At 53.8% G+C, this 16,103-nt stretch overlaps 2 protein-coding genes across 2 annotated transcripts in view; both read right to left on the bottom strand.

The window, feature by feature from the left end:
• The window catches only part of LOC309525778 (uncharacterized protein), a 242,351-nt gene that overhangs the window by 212,893 nt on the left and 13,355 nt on the right, over positions 1 to 16,103 (bottom strand). The gene's annotated exons all lie outside the window — the stretch shown is intronic.
• LOC309525791 (zinc finger protein 213-like) lies at positions 872 to 11,285 on the bottom strand. The gene is made up of 6 exons (XM_082211360.1): positions 11,154 to 11,285; positions 8,493 to 9,106; positions 7,151 to 7,280; positions 5,801 to 5,886; positions 3,652 to 3,778; positions 872 to 2,206 (listed from the first exon to the last, which is right to left on the bottom strand). Exons 2-6 carry the CDS (start codon positions 8,907 to 8,909, stop codon positions 1,266 to 1,268), a joined length of 1,701 nt encoding a protein of 566 aa, XP_082067486.1. The 5' UTR covers positions 8,910 to 9,106; positions 11,154 to 11,285; the 3' UTR covers positions 872 to 1,265.

Genomic DNA, 16,103 nt, shown 5'->3' with positions numbered 1-16,103 from the left:
TCTCCTCAAGGGGAGGAGAGGGAGGCAGAGGCTGATCCCGGTGATGGGGACCAGGTCCAGGATCAGGGTTCAGAACCCGGTGATGGGGACCAGGTCCAGGGTCAGGGGTCAGGGCAGGTTTGGGCATCTCCAAGGGTTGTGAAAGGAATGTCCAGGTGTGAGGCTTCATCTCCGGTAAGCATAATGGAGAAAGCTCACGGACGGGTTGTCAAGTCAGAGGGGGAAAAGTCTGACGGAGAAGACACAACTGCTGGCCCAAGTGGGTCAGAGGGGTTTCAGGTCACGGGTGCGTGGGAAAGTGTCGCACAGTGTGATTCTGGGAATGTTGAAGGGGTTCAACAGGTGCCTGGGATAGATGCCAGTGGGAGGCAAAAGGCAATGGGAGGTGAGTTGAACTCAAAGAGGTCTGTAAATAGGGGTTCACAGTTTCCCTCTGGGTTCGAGACGAGAGGGGGTGTTACTGGTTTCAGAACTCACAGGGTTAAGGAGTTCTGTGGTGACGTCTCTTACCTGAGGCGTGGTTAGAAACTCTTTGGGAGTGGTCTGACTCTGAGAGTTGCAGTCTGGTTTCGCTTTTAGCGAAGAGAGGGTGCAAGATGTGTGCTTTGTCACCCGGACAGATGTAAGATCTGGTTTACTTCATGATTAAAGGCTAACAAGATAAGGAAAGCCTTTGTGTCTGCTCTGAATTATTGCTGCATTGCTTCGACCGCTGTGTTTATCTCTGCTAACGGCAAGAGACAGAGGCCGGAAGGATTTTTGGATCAGCACGGACAGGCAGCAGAGCTGCGCAGGGAAGCGTGCCTGGACTCCATGTTTGTTTTCCTTGGCACTCAAGGCACTATTGGCCTCTCCGTCTGCCAATAAGCACCACCTTAGCTAATGGGGCCTCCCACTGCTGCCGCTGCACGATTTCTGTTCTCATCCTGAAGCAAAGTTCTTAACCCGAAGTACTATTTCTGGGTTAGCGGAGTCTGTAACCTGAAGCGTATGTAACCTGAGGTACCACTGTATTCATACATTTCTTCTTGGAAGGTGGTAGACTCTTCTTCACTGGAGGTTTTTAAAAGGAGCCTGGGACGCCACCTGTCAGGGGTCCTTTTGCTGTGATTCCTGCACGGCAGGGGGTTGGACTAACTCTATGAGTCTATGACCACCAGAGACACAAGTCATTTAAATGGTAGGACCAATGCACCACCTCAAGTTCTGAGCGTTTCTAAAAAATTCCCCAGAGTTTCTCCCGTTTTAAAATAATTACCACTGATCTATGGTTTCTCTTCTGGCACAAGTTCGACGCACTGAACATTTATGTGGTGCTTCAAGTGATAAGCGAGGCTGTTGCTTCGGCTGAAGCTTTTCCCGCACTCGGAGCACTGGTACGGTTTTTCCCCCGTGTGGGTCCTCTGGTGCGAGGTGAGGTTGATCCGCTGGCTGAAGCCCTTCCCGCACTCCGAGCACTTGTAGGGCTTCTCCCCGGTGTGGATGGTGCGGTGCAGAGTCAAGCTCACCCTCTGACTGAAGCTCTTCCCGCACTCGGCACAAGGGTACGGCCTCTCCCCCGTGTGGACCGTCCGGTGGCGGGTGAGGTTGATCTTCTGGCGGAAGCTCTTCCCACAGTCCAGGCATTTGTACGGCTTCTCCCCAGTGTGGACCCTCTGGTGCTTGTACAGCGTGGAGCTCTCGCTGAAGCGCCTCCCGCACTCGGAGCACTCGAACGGCTTTTCGCCCGTGTGGATCCTTTGGTGCCTCAGGCGGCTGTTGCTGCACCGGAAGCTCTTCCCGCACACCGTGCAGATCCACCACTCCTCCCCTGTGTGGACTCGCTGGTGCCGAGTGAGGTGGTACCTCTGGCTGAAGCTCTTCCCGCAAACCGAACAGATCCACCACTTCTCGCCCGTGTGGACTCTCTGGTGCCTGGTGAGGCTGTAGCGCCGGTTGAAGACCTTTCCGCACTCGGAGCATTCCAGGAGGGTCTCCCGCTTGTTGATCCTCTGATGCCTTCGGACGCTGGGCTTGCTCGCCATGCTTTCCGCGCACAAGGGAGGGAGTGCCTGCCTTTCGTTCCCATCCCAATGTTTTTCTTGCGTCGGAGCTTCGTGGAAGTTGGCTCCCTCAAGCAAGACACCCTCCGCCTTGCAAACCGGTTCTTGCGGCTCCAAGTCACTTCTCTGCTGTTTGGTAACGATCCCACTCTCCATCGCTTCACCTGAAGGGAGAAAGAGGAAAATGAATCTCACGCCACCAAGCAAAAGCCCAACTCACTTCTACAGTGGTACCTTGGTAGTTGAACGGCTTAGTTGTCGAACAAATCGGCTCCCGAACGTCGCAAACCCAGAAGTGAGTGTTTGCAAACGTTCTTTGGAAGCCGAACGTCCGACACAGCTTCCATGGTTTCCGATTAAGTGCAGGAAGCTCCTGCAGCCAATCAGAAGCCACACCTTGGTTTTCAAACCATTCCAGGAGTCGAACGGACTCCCGGAATGGATTAAATTTGAGATATACTACTGTATATCCCAATTATATCATAACTTTTTTATTTAAAACTGTGATGCGACTACATTTGGAGTATTGTGTACAGTTCCGGTTGCCACACCTCGAAAAGGATGTTGTAGAGCTGGAAAAGTTTCAGAAAAGGGCATGGGAATGGAGCGACTTCCCTTTAAGGGAACGTTACAGCACGTGGGACTTTTTAATTTAGAGAGAAGGTGAGTAAGAGGCGATACAGGAGACGCAGATATGGAGAAAGTGAGAGGAGAAAAGCTTTTCTTCCACTCTTAGAACACTGTGGGCAAATTAAATTTGCATACTGCCCTTTATTGGAAGATACCAGGGTGGTTCACAACAGAAAAATAAAAAATGAGAACACAGAGTACATAAGGAAATAAAAACAAAACGAAGAGCTCTCCTCCCACAAACACATTTTAAAAGTCAGCCAAACACCTGATTGGAGAGAAATGTTTTTCGTCTGGTGCCTAAAGACGTGTAATGAAGGTATCAGGCAAGGCTCACTGAGGAGAGCATTCCACAACAGGGAGCCACTGCAGAAAAGGCCCCGTTTTCATTTTGCCACCCTCCAGACCTCACGTGGAGATGGTACACAAAGAAGTGTCTCCGGAGGATGATGATCGCAGGGTCCAGGTTGGTTCATAACTATGGGCCTGACCCCACACAGGAGGCAGTGATGGCCTCCAACCTAGATGGCTTAGAAAGATGATTGGACAATGCCATGGAGGAGAGCTCCAGGTATCAATGGCTACTAGCCATGATGGATCTGTCCTGGCTTCCACCAGAGGCAGCAGTGCTGCAGAGTACCAGTTACTGGAAACCACAGGAGGGAAGAGCTGCCCTTGTGTTCGTGTCCTGCTTGCAGAATAAGCATCTGGTTGGCCACCGCGAGAACAGGGCACTGGTTTCAATGGGCTTCCAGCCTGATCCAGCTCTTCTTACGTTCTTAAGTCTGGATAACTGGTCCATTGCCAGCTTTGGGATGGCACTGTACCCCCACTCATCACCCAAGGCCCAGTGGCTAAGAGTGTCTTGCACCAGCTTCAGCGGATAAGACAGCTACAGCCGTTTCTTGACCAGGATAGCCTGACCTCTGTGACCCATCACTGCATAGCTTCTGTTAACAGGAGGAAAGGTGAGCCTTACCCAGAGAGACCAAGTTCCCATAATTCTCCACCATGACCTCCCACTGCAGGGATCTTTGGTCTGGATGCAGCAGAGCCCACTCCTCCTCTGTGAAGTACACGGCCACCTCCTCAAACGTCACCGGGCCCTGGAAAGAAGAGGAAAAGAAAAATGCTCATCACAGCTAATGGAACAATTAAAAAGAGAGAGCTGTGAGCCCTACGTACGCAGGCTGAGACCCTACCTGCCTGCAGACTGTCTCGCCAGAGTGGTGAATGCTCTAGTTATCTACCACTTGGGCTACTGCAATGCGCTCTACGTGGGGCTACCTTTGAAGGTGACCCGGAAACTACAACTAATCCAGAATGCGGCACCTAGACTGGTGACTGGGAGTGGCCGCCAAGACCATATAGCACCAGTCCTAAAGGTTCCCAGTATGTTGCCAAGTGCAATTCAAAGTGTTGGTGCTGACCTAAACGGCCTCGGCCCAGTATACCCAAAGGAGTGTTTCCACCCCCATTGTTCAGCCCAGACACTGAGGTCCAGATCCAAGGGCCTTCTGGTGATTCCCTCCCTGCGAGAAGCAAGGTTACAGGGAACCAGGCAGAGGGTCTTCTCGGTTGTGGTGCCCAGCGGCGTAGCGTGGGTTATCAGCACCCGGGGCAAGGCAAGTAATTTGCGCCCCCTAACCCGGGGCAAGGCAAGTAATTTGCGCCCCCTAGCCCGGGGCAAGGCAAGTACAGTAATTTACTCTCCCAAGCAGCAGCAGCGAGGCTTCTCTTTCCCCCGCACTCTCCTGGAGCTGCCTTTTTTCTTTCCTTTTTTCCCTTTCTCCAAGGCTTTTCGCTTTCTCTCCTTAATTGATTCCTCCTCCACACCGCAGCATTTCCTGGCTGCTTCCCCCCCTTCCCCTCTCTCTCCTCCTCGCTCTGCTTGCCTTGCCCTGCCCTGCCTGAGGGCGCCCTGAGGAGACTCTGCTCTCCTTTTTGACCAGGCGAGGTGGAAAAGTCTCTTCCCGCCCCCTCGCCAGACTCCCTGCTCGACTCGGCTCACTACCCAGGCGGCCAGTGGAGAGAGAGCCGCAATTACCATAAAGCTCCTCTCCCTCCGCTTCGCCAAGCTGTCAAAGCCCGGCAACAGCGGCAACGGCAGCAGCAGGCGCAGCCAGACCCCCGCCAGCCAGCCAGCCCGCCCGCCCGCCCGGCTTCCTCTCCTTTTTTTGCCCGCGGCAGAAGGCTTCGCTCTCCCTCTTCTGCGACCTCCTCGCCAAGCCGAGCGAGCGCGGGCTCCCTAACCCGTGGATTTTAGGAGGGGCAGAGAGCTGCTAGTGCGAGCGCGCCCCCCGCCCATGTTGCGCCCGGTGCGGCCGGCCCCCCTGGCACCCCCCATGCTACGCCACTGGTGGTGCCCACCCTGTGGAACGCCCTCCCATCAGATGTCAAGGAAATAAACAGCTATCTGACTTTCAAAAGACATTTGAAGGCAGCCCTGTTTAGGGAAGTTTTTAATGTTTGATATTTTATCGTGATTTTAATATTCTGTTGGGAGGAGGAGGAGGAGGAGGAGGAGGAGAAGAAGAAGAAGAAGAAGAAGAAGAAGAAGAAGAAGAGAAGAAGAGTTTTGATTTGATATCCCGCTTTATTACTACCCGAAGGAGTCTCAAAGCGGCTCACATTCTCCTTCCCCTTCCTCCCCCACAACAAACACTCTGTGAGGTGAGTGGGGCTGAGAGACTTCAGAGAAGTGGGACTGGCCCAAGGTCACCCAGCAGCTGCAGGTGGAGGAGCGGGGAATCGAACCCGGTTCACTAGATTACGAGTCCACTGCTCTTAACCACTACACCACACTGGCTGAGGAAACCCAGCCAGATGGACGGGCTATAAATAATAATTGATGATGATGATGATGTTACAGGGGACTGGACTAGATGACGCTTTGGTTCCCTTCCAACTCCACAACTCCACAATTCTATGATAAACCTTTGAAAGGGATGGAGGCTCTCCCTGCAGGATCCAGAGCTCCCTCAGGGATGCTCAGATCCTTCCCAGCTTTGGAACATCCTTTGATAGGGGTTAAGAGACACATCCTTTCAGGCCCACAGACATGTGCAGGTGATGGAGGCACCCAGGTTGACCCTCCTTCCTCAGTTCCCCAGTTCTTCCGCTCCTACCTGTCCGGGCAACTGTGCAGCAACCATTTCCGCTCCGTCACACATTAAGGAAGGGCTGAGACCATCCGCCAGAGGAGCTTGGCTACCTGTGAAGGAAGAGGAAGGAAGGAAGTGGGAAGGAGGCGAGAGGCTGCACCTGCCACCTCAGTTGTTTCTCAGTCCTGAACTGCCTGGGGCTTAATTACCATATTGGCCCAAATAGAAGCCACAATTTTTTCTCAAATTCCGACTGTGAAAAGTTAAAGTGTGCCCCCTCCTTCGTGTGCCCCCTCCTTGAGAGGTTTGGAGGGTGGCAACACGAGAACGGGGCCTTCTCTGCAGTGGCTCCCTGTCTGTGGAATGCTCTCCCCAGGGAAGTTCGTCTGGCGCCTTCATTATACACCTTTAGGCGCCAGGCAAAAACGTTCCTTTTTAACCAGGCCTTTGGTTGATCCGATTGACAGCCTATGCCCTTTTAGAATGTGTGTGTTTTTGTGGTGGGAGGGGCTATTGGGTTGTTGTTTTGATTTTTAGTAGGTATTTTGTGGTTTTGTATCTTGATTTTATTCTGTGAACTGCTCTGAGACCCCCGGGTATAGGGCAGTATATAAATTCAATTAATAAAAATAATAAAGGTAAAGGGTAAAGGGACCCCTGACCATTAGGTCCAGTCGTGACCGACTCTGGGGTTGCGGCGCTCATCTCGCTTTATTGGCCCAGGGAGCCGGCGTACAGCTTCTGGGTCATGTGGCCAGCATGACTAAGCCGCTTCTGGCAAACCAGAGCAGCGCACAGAAACGCTGTTTACCTTCCCGCCGGAGTGGTACCTATTTATCTACTTGCACTTTGACGTTCTTTCGAACTGCTAGGTTGGCAGGAGCAGGGACCAAGCAACGGGAGCTCACCCCGTCGCGGGGATTCGAACCGCCGACCTTCTGATCAGCAAGTCCTAGGCTCTGTGGTTTAAGCCACAGTGCCACCCGCGTCCCAATAATAATAATAATAATACAATTATAGCAAAAAAACACTTGGATTCCCACCCCCCACCCCAGTTTTAAAAAGGGCTGGAGACGAGGGCAAAACTCCCACCTCCCCACCCTTTCACCACTGATGGAAGGGAAACTTAAAATTCTGCAAGTTTCCCATTGAGGCATCGAGGGGGGGTGGTTCATTATGTGGGCCACTGACCTGATCTAGCAAGGCTATTCTTACATACCCACCTTCCCATTTTATCCTCACAACAACCCTGCAAAGTAGGTCTGGCTACGAGGCAGTAACTCTTCTTATGTCCTAAAAAGCAATGTCCAGATTCTAGGCAACCCCCTCGAGAGACCAAGATCAAGCCAGAATGTGCTCCCAATTCCTCCTTACCCAGCAAGGTAGATGCATCTCCTCCAGCGCCCCCCGGAGTGGCTCCCCGGAACAGCTGCCTCTTCCTGCTGGCTGGCGGGGCCTTTTCTACTTTGGGGGGAGAAGGAGCCCCTTTTCTCGCCCCTTGAACCTGAAACAAAATTTGCGGATCCTCAAGTGGGGAATGGAGAAAAGGGATTAGGAAGAGGGATTTGGGTGGGAAGTTCCATCCGACTGTTGGAATCGGTTTTGTCATAGAGTTCCTCAGCAAACAGGTAGCGTGACCCTAAAAGAAATATTTTACAAGCTTCTGTTCCACTGGAACAGCGTCGTTCAGCCCGGACACTGAGGTCCAGCTCCGAGGGCCTTCTGACAGTTCCCTAACTGCATGAAGCAAAATTACAGGGAATCAGGCAGAGGGCCTTCTCGGTAGTGGCACCCTCCCTGTGGAATGCTCTCCCACCAGATGTCAAAGAGAAGAACAACTACCAGACTTTTAGAAGACATCTGAAGGCAGCCCTGTTTAGGGAAGCTTTTAATGTTTGATGTTTTATCGTGTTTTAAATATTCTGTTGGGAGCTGCCCAGAGGAAACCCAGGGAAACCCAGACGGTTTTATGTATGCATGTATGTATGTATGTACGTACATATGTATGTATTTTTATTATACCTAACACCACCACATCCTACCTGGATATACAGAATAACCAATGTTGCTTGTGGAGGTGTAAAGCCACAAAAGCTGGGATATGGCGCATACTCTGGGCATGTCCCCGAAATCAGAAAATTCTAGGAAGATATGGCGAAGGAAACTCAAGTAATAGCTTGCCATATTTTTACCCATGGATCCCCCAATATTTGCTATTCAGACATATTAAACAAACAACCAATAGAGAACAGGGAATGAATGCAACACCTCTTAACTGCTTCCAGAATTATTCTTTTTGTGAAATCTGGGTGGGGTAGCGGAATGAGAAGACCGTCCATGACAGAGCGGAAAATGAAAATTAGGAACACAGTGTGCATGGTTAAGCTAACGTATGCGGCAAAAACCAGAAAGGACAGAAAACAATATAATGTCTTGATCGAGAAATTGAGTCTTCTAATATAAATGTACTGGAGCAATAACATGCAGGATAAGGTGAATCCATTTGTGCTACTTGTGACATTAATTGATTGAATTTTGCTCCTATCTCGTTAACTCTAGATACCCCTTCCGCTTTTGCTTTGCTTTATTTGGTCTCTGTTATTAAACTTTGCTTTCTTTTATTATAACAAATTAATGGGGCGGGCGGGGGGAAGAATTCCAGGGGTTGGACTCTGGCTCCTTCCCAACTCCCATGATTTATAGAAAGCGCTCTCACCTGCTCCTTTTCTTCCTGCCTCTTCTCTTCCGCCTGGCTCAGGAGGAAGCCTTCTGCCAGGGCCACCGCCTGGGAGCTGGTCTCCGCTCCGCACTCCCTGACCCAGTTCTCCATCTCCGGGGGGAGGATAGTCAGGAACTGCTCCAAGACCACCAGGTCCAGCATCTGGGCCTTCGAGTGCTTTTCCGGCTTCAGCCACTGGCGGTAGAGGTGGTGGAGGCGGCTGCAGACCTCGCGGGGGCCCTCGGCCTCCTGGTAGCAAAACGCCCGGAAGTGTTGGCGCTGGACGTCTGAGCTGGCATTGCCCTCGCCCAGAATCTGCTGCACGTTCCTTTCCCAGACCTCCCCAGTGCTCCCAGTCTGGGTGACGTGGGGGTCCTTTCCTCCCCAGGGAGCCGCTGAGTCTGGCTTTTCCATCTTCCAAAGTTCCCTGAAGGAATCCAAGGATTGCCTTGCTCCTTGGAGGATTTTGTTCCCAAACCAAAGGCTGCCGGAATTTGATTGGCGTTGGAGGAGAGGGCGTCGATGTCCGGCAAAGTCTGCAAGCCCCCCTCTTGCACACGCCTAAGGGAAAGATGCTTTGCTAGGAGCGAAGGGTGACCCCCGTCTGGGACCTGTAAAAGACGGCAGAGACTTATAAGCAGCCAAGACAAAGTCCCCCCATGATATTCCTGTGGAGAAGTTGGTAAAATGTAGGCTGGATGAGGTAACTGTTAGGTGGATTTGTAGCTGGTTGACTGACTGAACCCACAGAATACTCATTGCTGGTTCCTTGTCATCCTGGGGGAAAGTGACAATTGGGGAGCCGCAGGGTTCTGTCCTGGGCCCGTTGTTGTTCAACATCTTTATAAATGACTTGGACAAAGGAACTGAGGGGAAGTTCATCAAATTTGCAGATGTCATCACATTGGGAGAGGTGGCTATCACTGAAGAAGGTGGAATCGGGATTCAAGGTTCTTACACTTAGGCAAGAATAACAACTACAAAAATACGAGATTGGGGACACCTGGCTTACTAGTAATACATGTCAAAAGAATCTAGGGGTCTTAGTGGACTGCAAGCTTAACATGAGTCAACAGTGTGATGAGGCGGGGGGGGGGAGTTTACAGCTCTTCTAGGCTGTATCAACAGAAGTATAGTGTCCAGATCAAGGGAAGTCATAGTACCACTCTATTCTGTCTTGGTCAGATGACACCTGGAGTACTATGTACAGTTCCGGGCAGCATAATTTAAAAAGGATGTTGACAAGCAGGAACGTGTGCAGAGGAGGTCGACCATGATGATCAAGGGTCTGGAAATCAAGGGGCATCATGGCCAATGGTGCGATCACCTCCTGGCAAATAGAAGGGGAAGAAATGGAGGCAGTGAGAGATTTTACTTTCTTGGGCTCCATGATCACTGCAGATGGTGACATCAATCACGAAATTAAAAGACGCCTGCTCCTTGGGAGAAAAGCGATGACAAACCTAGACAGCATCTTAAAAAGAAGAAACATCACCTTGCCGACAAAGGTCCTTATAGTTAAAGCTATGGTTTTGCCAGTAGTGATGTATGGAAGTGAGAGCTGGACCATCAAGAAGGCTGATCGCCGAAGAATTGATGCTTTTGAATTATGGTGCTGGAGGAGACTCTTGAGAGTCCCATGGTCTGCAAGAAGATCAAACCTATCCATTCTTAAGGAAATCAGCCCTGAGGGCTCACTGGAAGGACAGATCCTGAAGCTCAGGCTCCAATACTTTGGCCACCTCATGAGAATAGAAGACTCCCTGGAAAAGACCCTGATGTTGGGAAAGATGGAGGGCACAAGGAGAAGGGACGACAGAGGACGAGATGGTTGGATAGTGTTTGCGAAGCTACCAGCATGAGTTTGACCAAACTGTGGGAGGCAGTGGAAGACAGGAGTGCCTGGCGTGCTCTGGTCCAGGGGGTCACGAAGAGTCGGACACGACTAAACAACAACAACAATCGGTAGCCCTCTCCACTTTGAATCTGTCTACAGTAATCCTCTTTTTAAGCCATCCATGTACCACTTGGCTCCCCCCCTCCAAAGAATCATGGAAACTATAGTTTACCCCCTCACTGAACTACAAATCCCAGAACCCACTTGGTCATGAATCTGGCACCATCCCACACTCTTGACCTACCCCATGGGGCAGTTGAAAGGTTTACAACTTGGGACAGGAGGCCTGCGTGGGTCCTCTTTGGAGAGAGAAAAAAACAAACTGTGAATGAACAAGACCAATCAGCAACAAAGGAGGCTAAAATCAGCTTTCTGCTTGCCAACCCCACAGCGAGAGGGAGACCCCTTAGTTCTGCCCTAGCCCCTCCCTGCCCTTGAGCTCCCCAAAAACACCTATTTCTCTCCTCCTAATGCAAACTGGTTTGACACTGGTTCCAGTGCAAATCTTTTGTTCTGACGCTGGCAGCCGGGAGAGGAGGTGGGAGGGGGCTGGCCAGAGCAGCCAGCCACCTCTTTTTGGAGGAAGGGAATAACTGGAGTGGGACGGGGGGGGAGCGGGGAGAAGATCTCCCCCACCCTTTCTCCCCAGCCAAGCGCCTGGTACCCCTCCCTCCTTTTGTCTCCACCCGCGGCTGAGCCTTTCCCCCCTTCTCCCTACCCCCCCCTTTGCAGCCCGCCCCCCAAATGAATTTGCCACTCACCTGCTCCCCACTCCCCCCCCAGCTTGGAGGAAGAGCCAACCTGAGTGGGTGGTTGGGGGGGTCCCGGTGGTGGTGGGAGGAGGGGAGAAAACCCCCAGGCTCGTTGGATGCTCTGTGCTCCGCGCAGCCACCCGCCCCCCCTCCCTCCCTCCCGTGCCCCCTCCCCTCCTCCTCCTCCTCCTTGCACGCCTCTCCAGCAACCCAGCCTCGCTCGCTTTAACCCCTTCCTCGCCGCGGACCCACACAGAGATTGCCTCCCTCCCCATCGCCCCCCCACCCACCCACGGGATCCCTTTGCAAAAGCCCGGAGAGCAGCCGCAAGAGGACTTTGCAGCTGGGGACGCGGCAGAAGGGCTCTCCTTCTCTCCAGGGTCGAGCCCACCCACCCCCACCCCTCTCCCTCTGCCTCAGTGGCGTAGCGTGGGGGGTGCAGGGGGCGCCGGCCGCACCGGGCGCAACATCTGGGGGTTAGGGTTAGGGGGCGCAAATCCACGGGTTAGGGGGCGCAAATTACTTGCTGTTATGTACTGAGAACAATAGGATCCAAACTGAAGCAGTCTGATTGGTCCTAGAACAATAGGATCCAAATTGCAGCAGTCTGATTAGTCCTAGAACAATAGGATTCAGAATGCAGCAGTCTGATTGGTCCTGGAACAATGCAGCAGTTTGATTGGTTGGCAGGAACCACCCAATCCTGCTCCAGATAGAAGTGAATCCACAACCTGATTGGCTTACAGTAGAATTCCGGAATTAGCCAATCATGTGCAGCCCATTGTGTAAATAATGTATATAAAGCAGATACTGTGAGGGGACATTCATTCATTCCTCCTCACCACTATGAGCTGAATAAAGAGCATGAAATCACTTTGCGACTCTGAGTATATTTCACTGGCGACGAAGGTGGGATCCTGCTGAGCTGACTGCCACACACAGCACCGCAGCACCGCCACCTGCCGCACTGCTGCCTCGCACCGTGTATCCAGGCTTCAGCTCCGGGACACAAGGAACTCAGAATGGCAGCCAACAGCAGCTTCTCGCCATTCAACCCAGCATCTGGAGACTGGGAAGCGTACGCCTCCCGTTTCACCTTCCTCCTAGAAGCCAAAGGGGTCACCGACGAAGAAGATGCCAAGAAGAGGGCGATATTCTTCAGCGTCTGCGGAGAGGAGACGTTTGAAATCGCCCGGGCTCTCCTTGCGCCTGAAGACGTCGCTACTGTTCCATACAAAACAATAATGGAACAGCTGAAGGGGCACTTTTCGCCGCAGCCCTCAGTGGTGGCTCGTCGAAATGCCTTCTACGCAAAGCGACAAGCCCCTGGGGAAACCATAACTGGGTTTGTGACCTCTCTCCGCCAAGCCGCCCGGTTCTGCAACTTCTCAGAGCTGGAGAACATGCTTCGTGACCGTCTCGTCGGTGGCCTGAAGGATGAGAAGCTGCAACGACGCCTCTACGCTAAGAAGGACCTAACGTTCCACGTCGCTCTGGAGGAGGCCCTGGCAACGGAAGCTGCCGAGAGGTCGACGCAAGAGGCACGGCCGAGCCTGCCATCCCAACCGAGGGTCCACCATGAAGACCTCACCGACGACTCAGGATCTGACAGGGAGGAGGTGCACCGAGTACAGCAGCGCACTCAAGCAGCGCACAGACCACAGCTGCCTCGACGAGAAGGAGGAAACTGCGCAAGCTGCGGGGAGAGTCACGAGAGGAGGACCTGCCGTTTCCGCAACGCAGAGTGCAGGCAGTGCAGAAAATCGGGACACATCGCCCGGGTGTGTCGGGCTCGGCCCACCCGACACCAGGCATCAGATGACCAACCCAAGAGCCCCAGGTCCCGGGGCCCAACGCACCAAGGCAACTCGACGGAGCTCACGGACTGCCAGGTATACCAGTTGCCCCACCCCAACGTAGAGAAAATTTATGTAGAGGTACAGATAGAGGGGGCCCCATGCCGCATGGAGCTTGACACGGGTTCAACTCTATCCATAATCTCGGCAAAGACCTTAAGGAAACTGTGTCCTACTGGGGGTCCCAAACTCAGGCCGGCCCCATTCACCCTACGGGACTTCCAGAAACGTAAGGTCCCCACAATGGGGGTGGGGACCTTCAGGGTGCAATACCGAGGGCGGACGCGACAACTGGACTTGCTTGTGGTCAAGGGCCCCTACATTAGCTTACTGGGATTGGCATGGTTTGGACCACTGGGGCTAGCTGTCACCGGGGTGAACCACACTAGCTTACAAGTGGACGTGGACGCCATATGCAAGGAATTTCCAGGGGTTTTCGACGGAAAATTGGGACAGTATACGGGCCCCCCCATTGCGCTACAGCTTGACCCCGCAGTACGACCGGTCAGGCTCAAGGCCCGCCGGGTCCCGTTCGCCTTGAAACCCCGTATAGACGAGGAATTGGACCGACTCGTGGAGCAAGGAGTGCTGGAGCCGGTGCCTAATGCCCCCTGGGAAACGCCAATCGTCACACCCGTCAAGCCTAATGGTTCGGTCCGCATCGGCGCAGACTACAAATGTACCATAAACAAGGCCCTCACGGCCCACGCATACCCAGTGCCAGTGGTCAGCCATGTCCTTGCCACCCTGGCTGGGTCGAAAATTTTTGGCAAGCTGGACTTGGCCCAAGCATATCAACAGCTGCCAGTAGATGAGGCCACAGCAGAGGCACAGACGATTGTGACGCACAGAGGAGCGTTCAGGGTAAAGCGGCTGCAATTCGGGGTCAGCGTGGCACCAGGCATATTCCAGAATCTAATGGACTCTCTCCTTAAAGGGATTCCTGGCGTCACCCCCTTCTTCGATGATGTGTTGATTGCCGGGCCCACACCAGAGGAGTTTGAGGACCGCCTCCGCACCGTTCTGCACCGTTTCCAGACGGCGGGTCTCAAGGTGAAGCGAGAAAAATGTCTACTAGGAGTGCCTCAGGTGGACTTTCTGGGATTTATGGTGGACGCAGAAGGGGTCCACCCGACGGGGGACAAGGTACGGGCCATTTGTGATGCCCCAGCGCCCAAGAGCAAGACTGAACTTCAGGCCTTCTTGGGACTATTGAACTTTTACCATTCCTTCCTTCCCCACAAGGCGGCGGTAGCGGAGCCCCTACACAGACTCCTGGACAAGCGGGCCCCTTGGGTGTGGGGCCAGCGCCAGGAGGCTGCATTCCAGGCAGTCAAGGACTTGCTTGTCTCAAACTCTGTCTTGGCACACTTCGACGAGAGGCTGCCAGTGGTGCTAGCATGCGATGCCTCACCCTATGGCATTGGCGCTGTCCTGGGGCACCAACTCCCGGATGGAAGAGAGGTACCGGTGGCGTACTTTTCCCAGACACTCAACGCAACCGAGCGGAACTACTCGCAAATTGACAAGGAGGGTCTGGCAATCGTGAAGGGAGTAAAAAAATTCCATGATTTCTTGTACGGGCGGCCCTTCACCGTGGTGACTGACCACAAGCCGTTGCTTGGCTTGTTTGCCCCCGAAAAGCAGACCCCCCAAGTGCTGTCTCCTCGCGTCCTCAGGTGGTCAATTTTCCTTGCCAGCTACCAGTATGCACTGATTCACCGCCCGGGGAAGGCAATGGGCCATGCGGACGCCCTCAGCAGGCTACCACTACCGGAAACAGGCCCCGACCCAGCACCTGCACAAGAGGTCATGAGCCTGGAGCTGCTTCCCGACCGCCCCATTCAGGCACAAGAAGTTGCACACCATTCCAAGAAAGATAGGGTCATCTCCCGGGTCCTGGACTGGGTGTGGAGGGGATGGCCCAGCAGCAGCCCCGGGCCAGAATTCGCCGGCTACACAACCCGCAAACATGAACTGTCGGCCCACAAGGGGTGCCTGTTATGGGGAAGCAGAGTCGTTGTTCCCCAGCCCCTCCGCAAAAGGGTCCTCACAGCCCTACACGAGACACATCCAGGGGTAGTAAGAATGAAGGCCCTTGCCAGGAGTTATGTGTGGTGGCCGGGGATCGATGGAGAGATAGAGGCTTGGGTCAAACACTGCCAGGCCTGCCAAGAATCCCGCCCAGATCCCCCAAGGGCCCCAGTCCAGTCCTGGGAGTCCGCCCGAGCACCATGGTCACGCCTGCATGTGGATTTCGCTGGCCCCTTTCAGGGAAAAACATTCTTCATAGTGGTGGACTCCTACACCAAATGGCTGGAGGTCGCACTGGTACCGTCCACTTCCACGTCCGCAGCCATCCGGGTACTACGCAGGCTGTTTGCAACCCACGGGCTCCCTGACACTCTCGTCTCAGACAACGGGACTGCATTTACGTCAGGAGAATTCCAAACCTTCACAGCACTGAACGCCATCCGCCACATCCGTTCAGCGCCGTTCCACCCTGCCACCAATGGCCAAGCAGAACGCATGGTGCGGACCACCAAGGACACCCTCCGCCGCATGACGCAAGGGGACTGGGAGTACCGCCTTGCCACATTCCTTCTAGCACAGCACAGCACCCCCAGCTCAACGACTGGCCGGAGCCCCGCGGAACTACTAATGGGTCGGCGCCTTGCAATCAGATTGGACCGCCTTCACCCCGATAGAGCTCAGGATGAGGTAGTCGTGGGGGAAGGCAGGAACCCCCGGACCTTCGAGGCCCAGGACCCAGTGTACGCAAAGAATTTTGGGGCAGGCCCGGCATGGGTACCCGCCACAGTCACCAGGGTCACTGGCCCAGTGTCGTACGAGGTGCTAACGGATGGGGGGCAATGCTGGCGCCGCCACTGCGACCAGATACGGCGACGATTCCCGGGAGAAACCCAGGAGGAGGACAGGTCAGAGGAGTCCCAAGGGAACAGCGGGACAGTGAGGCCCATAGAGCAGGAGGGGCCAGCAGGAGAGGCAGAATCAGTAAATACAGAGAGGACCCGTGAGGCCGAAAGGACACCAGAACCAGAACCACGACTGAGCGAGCCGGTTGCACCAGACCAAACAACCC

The sequence above is a fragment of the Podarcis vaucheri genome (genome assembly GCF_965113315.1).
Source record: "Podarcis vaucheri genome assembly, chromosome: 2".
Lineage (NCBI taxonomy): Eukaryota > Metazoa > Chordata > Lepidosauria > Squamata > Lacertidae > Podarcis > Podarcis vaucheri.
The sequence above is the reverse complement of the archived record's forward strand: the minus strand, read 5'-3'. Positions and strand labels throughout refer to the sequence as shown.

Coding starts and splice junctions, on each gene's coding strand:
- LOC309525791 (XM_082211360.1), bottom strand. CDS start 8,909: ATGGAAAAGCCAGACTCAGCGGCTCCCTGGGGAGGAAAGGACCCCCAC. Junction 7,281..8,492: donor GGCAGGAAGAAAAGGAGCAG/GTGAGAGCGCTT, acceptor ATTTTGTTTCAG/GTTCAAGGGGCGAGAAAAGG. Junction 2,207..3,651: donor TGGGAACTTGGTCTCTCTGG/GTAAGGCTCACC, acceptor TTCTCCCTTCAG/GTGAAGCGATGGAGAGTGGG.